This window comes from Prionailurus viverrinus, chromosome C2, assembly GCF_022837055.1.
Source record: "Prionailurus viverrinus isolate Anna chromosome C2, UM_Priviv_1.0, whole genome shotgun sequence".
NCBI classification, from domain to species: domain Eukaryota; kingdom Metazoa; phylum Chordata; class Mammalia; order Carnivora; family Felidae; genus Prionailurus; species Prionailurus viverrinus.
Genome location: NC_062569.1, coordinates 90,829,156 through 90,837,665, shown reverse-complemented (window position 1 = coordinate 90,837,665; position 8,510 = coordinate 90,829,156). Strand labels below are relative to the sequence as shown.

Sequence of the window (8,510 nt, the reverse complement as noted above, 5' to 3'; positions counted from 1 at the left end):
TGGTCTGGCCTCTGTCTCATCTCAGCCCAAGCTTGCTCCCTTCGTTTCAACCACATTGACTTCCTTTCAGTTCTTAGAACGCACCAATTTCTTTCATGCCCCAACCACCTAACACTTAATGTTCTTTTGGCCTGAAACATCCTTTAAGGTTGTTTCATATACCTGGAACTTAAAAGACACTTCTTTAAAAATATCTTCCCTGATAGTCCAAAATTAATTCATCATCACACCCACTAGTTTTTCTTCATAGTACTGATCACAATTTATAATTATGTAATGATTTATGCTTTAACATCTCTTGCTCCTGTTACACTTTAGATTCCATTCAGTGTTATGTTCTTTCCTGTAACCCAATGCCCAACACCGGGCTTGGCACATGGTACAGTCATCAAGTGTTATTTAATAATGCATGTCCAGGCAAAGGGTGAAAGGGCCCGTAGGGTCTGCATCTGGCATTTCTTTGCCAAGGTTAGGTGCCTGCTTGTGTGGTGATAGATGGGACAAGTCCTTTTCTTGCTCACTCAGAGGGGGCTTTTCCCCCCGCTCCTTGGATAATGTTTGCTGTGTGGCCGCGTGAGAGACGAACTGACTCCAGATACCGGCGACCAGCAGGAGGGATTAGCTTCATTTGTGAAGGACAACATTAGCTGTCACCAGAGGACTTTGCAACGTCTTGGCGCAGGTGCGTGAAACGCTGCCAATCTTTCCTGGAACGGGGCGGGACAACCTCGGGCCTGGGGAGGGGGCGGGCCAATGTGTCTTCCCACAGACCCTGATTGGCCTGGGCGGGCCGAAGGGAGGGGGCGGGGCTTGATCCCGCCAGGCGCCAGCCACGTTGGACGTGGGGCTGCCCCGAGGAAAGGCCACTCCCTGGCCCCATAATGCACTGCGGGCGCGTCACTTGGAGCGGCGGGTCTCGGCTCGACAGGTACGACGTGGCCCCTCCCAGTTCTCGTTCCTCAACCCTCTTAGGGTCGCTCAAGATTGGGTCCCTTCGCTCTCCCTCCCTCCCGCCACGGCTGTGACCCTCGCCCTCGCGACTGCAGACCTCCCGAGCAGGAACCCAGCGCGTGCCTTGGGGGGCGGGAGCCGGGTGGTTGGAGCCGCGGAGCATTGGAGGGGTGGGATTGCGGGGACTTCTTTCCCTTCAGCTTAACGGGGGCTGTGGGGTCGCGCGAGTGGCAGTTGCCCCTTGGCTGACCTGTCTTGGGTATGGGACTGCTCAGGCAGGGGCCCCGGGGGGAGGGACAGTCGCTGTGGGCTGCCAGCAGTGGGGGGCATTCCCTGGCGTCCAGTTGCTAGAAACACGGCCATCTACCTAGGCTACTTAGGTGGACCAGAGAGCTTGATGTGGCATTTCCTATTTTTTAAAAGCAGGGTGGGATTTGAACTAGTGGCTTACTTTGCGTTCAGTGGGGTTTTAATGAGCATTGAGCCCAGAGATTTGACCTCGTTGGCCAAAGAAGGCTCTTAAGGCCCGTTAGTGGCACTTTGGGTGCAATGTGGCTTATAGGAGACCTGAGCAATTGGCTCCACAGATGGAAGAGGGCTCCAAAATAGGAGGCCGAGCCCCAGCTGGCTTGAATCTCTCTGCCAGCGAAAACAACTTTGGACTTTTCTCCTCAGTTTCCTGGATCAACCTCTTGGGGGCAGTTGGAGAGCTTGAGAACCAGTCCCTCCTATGCCTGTACAGCCAAGGCAAAGTCCAGGGCTAAAGTGTCAGTCACCAGACGCAAGATGTTGTAATCCCATCTAACAGGTGGAACAATCACTTTTCTAAATTCTGAATTTGCTCACGTGCTGAGATTATAAGGAATTAGTAGTTGAAACAGTACCAACACTTTCCATTATTGAAGGTTGTATTTCAGTATTTGATATGTGTGATCATGCCCTAAATTAATGGGATATCTGGACATTTCTTATGTTGAGAACCATGATAACCAATTTAGTACCTTTGTGTGTGTGTGTGTGTGTGTATGAATTGATTTTTAAAAAATCTATGTTTTATATCGATGTTTAAAAGAAGCCTAGGTCTTTTCAAAGGGGTGCCTGTGACTTTCCAAATACCTGAGTAAGAAACCTGAAAACGTTGTGAGGCAGTATCTCATAGGGTGGTTAGAGTTAGGCCTGGATCTAAATCTGTCACTTGCGAATTTAAGAATTGAATAAATTTCTTAACTTTTCTGAGCTTGAATATCCTCAAAGGAAAAATGGAACTGATAGTACCTATCTCATAGGTTATTGGAAGGCTTAAATCAGGTAGTATATAAAGTGCCTGATAATTAGAGGGCAGTCAGTAAATTAATAATAATAAGCAATATTGCACTTTCAGTCTTCAAGGTGATGTTTCAGGTTCTTTATGTAGCTCTGTAAGGTAGATACTATTAGTGTCTTTAAAATAATCCTAGGAGATACGTGCTATCAGTGACCACAATGTAAAGGTGAGCAAATTGAATACAGAAAGGCAAAGCTTGCCCAAGTTTACAGTTAGCACATGGTGGAGCCAGTTTTTGAACCCAGGCACTTGTTCCAGACTCCATCCTGTTAACTGTTATACTGCCTCTTACAGAAAATGTAAGGTGGTCTTTTATTATTTCAACGAGTAGCTAGAAAGCTTCTGTATCACTGGCTTCTTGCTCCTTGCTGGTTTAAGGAGACTGATGTAGCACAGTGATACAGAGATACAAGATACTTAAGTTTAAGCACCAGTTCTGCTGTATATTCATAGTGACATTGAGAAAGGGACCTTCAGTTTCCTCATCTGTAAATGGAGATTATACCTACCTCACTGTTGGGGACTCACAATTTGTACATGTATTGAGGGTCCTGTTCCTAGATATGGGTATCTACTCTGGAGCCTGAGGTCTTAATACATACTTTGTAGTACAAGCACCTATAATAGTATTGAAGGCTTCTGGTAAGGTGGGGGCATAGGGAAAGCCATAAAATAAATTCTGATTGTCCTTGGCACTCTTTCCCCTTTTCCTCTTTTAAGCTCTGTCTTTCAAGTGTCTTTCTGTTAACCTATGGCTGTTGAGTCCTTCCCTTTTCACTCAATCTTGCTCCCACCCTGTGTGCCATAATTAGTATAGCTTTCTCCCCCCAAAACCCCTGCCCCCATTTCCACAGATCTCAGCCAGCATTTTCAATGAAATATGTACCAAGGGAGTGTTTCCCATACAAGATAATTTGAGTATAAGCAGATGAACATTAAATAATTTTCCAAAAAATTAAACACACACATTTGGATGAAACAAAAAAAATTCTCTAAATTAGAAAAATGTAGCACCTCAAAACTGATTTCACAGATATTATTGCTAAGGATAGGGCAAAATATAAGTAGTTGAAAGTCTGCTTTAGGTAAATAATAGTACAAGTGCGATGTAGATATACGAATTCTGAAAAGGATAGTTGGATAATTAAGTTTGGGAAATAATGAACTTAAAATATGAGTGGTTAACACAATATGAAATGTTTTTACCTATTATGAAAGCATCTTGTTGAAAGTAGATATAAAATATACTTCTGTATTGGATTTTGTTAATTACTTTTTGAGAAATTGCCTTCCTGGTAGCCCACAGTCATTACCCCACAAGGTTGTGAAGAAGAGATCAGCCTCTAGGTAAATGTTTTCCCAGACCTACCTAGATTCTAATTTGGGCTTTTTCCTTTAGCAGTTGCTCTTGAGGAAAGGATATGCAGGTCAGTACCCAAATCCCTATGAGTTTTTTGCTATCTAAAGACAGATTTTTTTCAGGGTTAAAGGTGAGGGAAAATGGATCATGCTAAAAATATACCTATGGCCCTGATAAAACTACTATTGCCCTGAATCTCCCCATGCAAATGTTAACCTCTTGATTTCCTTGGTTCCTCCCAACGCTTCCTTGGTTTCCCGACCACCACTGTGCCTAGACTCTAAAGGTACTCTAACCTTAGCTTGGTCTTCATGTGGGTGGATACCTTTTTCTACTATCATAATCCAGATGAGATTGGAGTGTTTTTTTTTTTTAAGGAACTGCATTAAGAATCCAAGATAGAAAGAGAAGGGAGGTATTAGTTGATAGAGGAGAGATTGCTTATCCTAAAGTGATTGAAGTCCATCTACAAATTAGTTAAGCCTGACATTATTCATTGGACAGTCATACTAGTTTCTTTTGTTAGTTCACTGGTTTGGATGTTAGGTCAAATGACTCTGGGAGGAAGAGATTTAACTTTTTCTCTTCAGAAGAATCTTATCTACTAATAGAAGCAATTTTCTGACAACCTTTTAAGAATTTTGACAGGGACTATCAGTGCTGTGTTGTGCTTTTGGTTACAAGCCCAAATATATTAGGAGTATCTGAAATGCAGGTTTGTCTAACAATGGTTTTCTAATTAGCTAAGTGGTGGTCAACACAGGTTGTGTTGTGTTTGCTCTTTTCATCTATTGATGATTCTTGGGGGTAGGAATAGCCTTTGGCATAGTCCCTGGCATTTGGTATGTACTCAATAAATGTTTGTTAAGTGAATGGAATTTGCAGGCTGGTGTTTGTTTCTCAGTATATATTTTAGGAAATATGAATCATATCTTTCTGTTTTTAATTCATAAAAGAGTAACTGACAATTACATGAAAATTGCCACTCTGCAATAAAGATTATTCTTAATATTTCTGTTGAGATCCTAGATAGGTCAGGCATAAAATAATACAGTCTACTTTTAAATACTAAGAATATGGGTGTTTGGAAAACTAGAAGTCACAACCCTGCTCTCATGTTGATTCCCCGAGTACTTATTGTGTTGCAGTAAACTTTGGGAAGAAAACATTTTATGTTTAAATAATACATGCCTAAAGGTATGAAGTAAGACATTTTCCTACTTTCTTATTCTTAGGCTAAATATAATAATTATGGTTTAATAATTAAGCAAAACATAGTAACAGTTTTTAATAGGGGTTTTAGTTTAGATATCATCCTTTGAGGGAACCCAGCTTTCTCTTGCTACTGCTTTTAGAAAAGGAAAGAAACTGATTGAATAGAAAAAAATAATTTGAATATGTCATGTTGGAACTTTTGTTGGAAGATCCCATTATGGTAAAGGCTAATTTAATTTCTGTTGTTGTTGTTGTTTTTTTTTTTTTTCATTTTAGACGAATGGAGGAGAAAAATATTAAAGAGTAAGGACACGTTAATACCTATCTATTCCTCTCATTTCCCCATGAAAAGATGATGCATTAACTTTGTTATTTGGGTTACTGTTTCTAGTCAATTACCATCATGAATGGATAGTCACATTTTGACTTTACATAGCAACAAAAGCTAGGAGCTGTAGTACTAATTTCCAGATTCGGTACCACTTGGTTTTCTGCGGCATTTTAAAATATTCTAACTAACTCAGTTTTTCATTTTTGGAATGAGATAGTCTTGACCTATCTGAACAGGGCAGGTAAGGGTTAATTTCGTCCCTGAGATACAATATCTTGAAAAAAGCTATGAAATTGTTAGCAAATTTTTCAGTGTTCACAGTTGCCCCTACTGCTAGCAAAGCAGTATTTAGTAGCATTATGCTCTGAAGGCCTGTCAGGAAAGAGGTATCACTTAATTTCAGACTGTGAACATGTTTTAATTTAGTGTTTTTGAAAGTATGATCTGTAGAAACTAAACATAGCATTTACTCGGGAATTTGTTAAAAATGAAAGATTCTCAAGCTCCACCCCACAGTCAATGGATCAGAATTTGGGGGTGGGAGGAGGTTCAGAAATCTGCCTTTCTGACCAAACTTCCAATAGTTTTTATACAAGCTAAAATTTGAGCAGTATTATATATCTTAAATCTAAGTTTCCATTTACCTGATTTCTTTCAGACCTGGCCTGTGAAGTCCTTTTATCTATTTTTATGAAGCATGATCAGAATATAATAAAAGAGACCATTATGATTTTCTGGTATAAAGAGATTGAGAGCAGTATTAAAACCACTATTCCTTTAGCTTTAAGATTTACTATGAATAATTTCTTTCTTATTATAAAGGTAATATATGGCCATTGTGGGATATTATGAAAATTTAGGAAATTATAAAATAACAATCACACATAATCCTGTTTTCTGGAGATAAGCATTATTATAATTTTGGCATGTTTCCTTCTAATATCTATTTCCCCATTTATCTCTCCCTTCTTTTTGTCTTTATGGAAAACAACATTTGCAGTTTTTATCCTGCTTTTTTCCTAATATAAGGATTTTACCACATTATTAAACTGTTTTTCACAAACATAACTATTGTGCTTTATATCCCATCATAGGGATGTACTGTAATTAACCATTTCTTTTATTGTTGGATGTTTAGATTGTTTTTGGCAATTTCTATGAAAGAATGTCTTTCTGTTTAAAATGTTGTCTGAATCTGATTACTTCCGTTAGGATAGGGTTATATATTGTGGTCAAAGGGCATAAATATTTTTAAACTCTGTTGAATACCACCAAATTAGTTTGAGTAAATATTTCAATATTTACCTTTGTAGATACTTATGAGAATACCAGAAAGAAGCAAGTATTATTTTTTAAAAGCTAATTTATTAAGGAAAGTGTAGTATGTCATTGTTTTAATTAGTATATCTTTGATTATTAGTGAGGTGAATAGTTTTTTTATCTAACCCAAATTGTTCATTTTGTTTCAGGTCTTCTCTGCTGGTTGAAATGTCTATGATTTTATCCGCATCAGTCATTCGTGTCAGGGATGGGCTGCCACTTTCTGCTTCTACTGATTATGAACAAGGCACAGGCGTGCAGGAGTGCAGGAAGTATTTTAAAATGCTCTCGAAGAAACTGGCTCAGCTTCCTGATAGATGTACACTGAAAACTGGACATTATAACATTAAGTAAGACTTCAGTTTGCTCTCTTTACCGAGTGGTTGCCATCCGAATGAAATTTAAGTGGCTGCAGTAAAAATCAGTGAGTGATTAGGAAAGTGTGTTCAAGTCAAGAATCACGTGGTTCTGAACTTATACAAAGCAGTAGTCATGTCATTGCCCCTTTTGCAGTTTCTCTGTGTTTAAATCTGGCTTTAAAAATTTTTATAGTTTTGTAGATCGAAGGTATTTTATAAGTTGGTTACTAGGTTATTTATTGGTGTTCTTACATGCCAGGCAAACTGTAATGGGAAATACAAAAAATTGTACATGATACTTTACCTCAAAGAACTTAAGAAGTTTACATTCTAGTGAGAGAGGATAGCACTCATCTGTATTTATAGAGTGACTTTATGGTAGTCTAGGGCTTCTCTGAAAAGGCAATATTTGAGCAGAGACCTAAAAGATGAGAAAAAAGATGGGCATGTGAAGGATGCTGTGGTTAAAGAACAAGGCAGAGTAACAGCTAGTGCATAAGACCTTTTATATTGATGAAGGGATGGAAAGAAAACCAAAGATGCTGAAGCAGTATGGACAATTAATACAGTGGTGGCAGAAGCTGAGGTCAGAAAGGTAGGAATGGGACAGGTTACATAGAGCATTCTAGGCTGTGATAAAGAGTTTGGATTGAGTCTAATGTAATAGGAAGCCACTGGAGAATTTTAAGCTGGAGAGTTATATAATGTGGTTTTGGCTTTGAGTAGATCATCCTGGCTACTGTATGGAGAATGTGCTCTAAAGGAGAAAGAGTAGAAGCAGAGAGATCACTTAGGAAACTCTTAAAGAAGTTCATTTAGAGGTGATGGCTTATAACTTGAATGACAGTGATAATGATGAGAAATGGTTGGATTGGGGCTGTATTTTGGGAGTAGCACCAACAAATCTTCCTAATGGATTGTAGTGGGATGTGAGGAAAAGAGAATAATCAAGAGTTGCCTCTAGATTTTTGGCCTAGAGAATGTCCATAATTACTTGGCTAATGGGGCTAAAATGAGTAAGATTGGAGAGTGTATGTTTTTTGGTAAAAATCAAGAGTTCTGTTTGGACATGTTAAGTCTGAGATGCCCAGTAGATATTCAGGAGGCACTGTCAGGTAGGCAGCTGGATGTGTAAGTCTGACGTTTAGTGAAGAAGGCCAAGTATGGAGATTTAGATTTGGGGGTCAGCTTATTTATAATTAAATCCATGGTAATAGATAAGAACCCCTTGGGGGGCATGCACATGAAACAGAGGACAATTAAGTCTTCAGAAGTTTGACACTGATTTTGCATACAGAAAGAAATCAGATAAGGACAGGGTCCACAAGGGATATAATTAGGAGAGGGCTTCATTTTTGAGATGAGACACGAGCCGTGTCCTGAAGAATTCATAAGATTTGGTTAAGGCAGAGAAGAGGGTGTTTCAGGTGTAGAGAGGAAAGGCAGAGTAAAGAATGACTTAGCGCTGGGAGTACATTCACCCATTTGACCTGGTGTAGTGAATGGTGATTTAGGGATAGTTATGGGAAATGTCAGATAATTAGTGTGAGGCCAGATCCTGTATTTCCCTGAAAGTTCAGACTGAGGGATGTCACTTTGATGTAATAGGTTAAAAGAAGCTGTTATTGCAGGTTTGAGGGAAGTGACTTG

At 39.5% G+C, this 8,510-nt stretch overlaps 1 protein-coding gene across 4 annotated transcripts in view; it reads left to right on the top strand.

Moving 5' to 3' along the window:
- The first annotated feature begins 826 nt into the window (after positions 1-826).
- SEC22A (SEC22 homolog A, vesicle trafficking protein) overlaps positions 827-8,510 on the top strand; it is a 76,497-nt gene continuing 68,813 nt past the window's right edge. The window contains exons 1-4 of one of the 4 annotated variants that reach the window (XM_047874112.1): positions 906-928; positions 1,627-1,759; positions 5,127-5,153; positions 6,651-6,851. In XM_047874112.1, the coding sequence (XP_047730068.1) occupies positions 5,131-5,153; positions 6,651-6,851 (224 nt within the window). In that variant the 5' untranslated portion in view covers positions 906-928; positions 1,627-1,759; positions 5,127-5,130. Of the gene's footprint in view, positions 929-1,127; positions 1,211-1,243; positions 1,760-5,126; positions 5,154-6,650; positions 6,852-8,510 lie in introns of those variants that run through there. The other 3 variants (XM_047874111.1, XM_047874110.1, XM_047874113.1) reach the window with 3 other exon arrangements.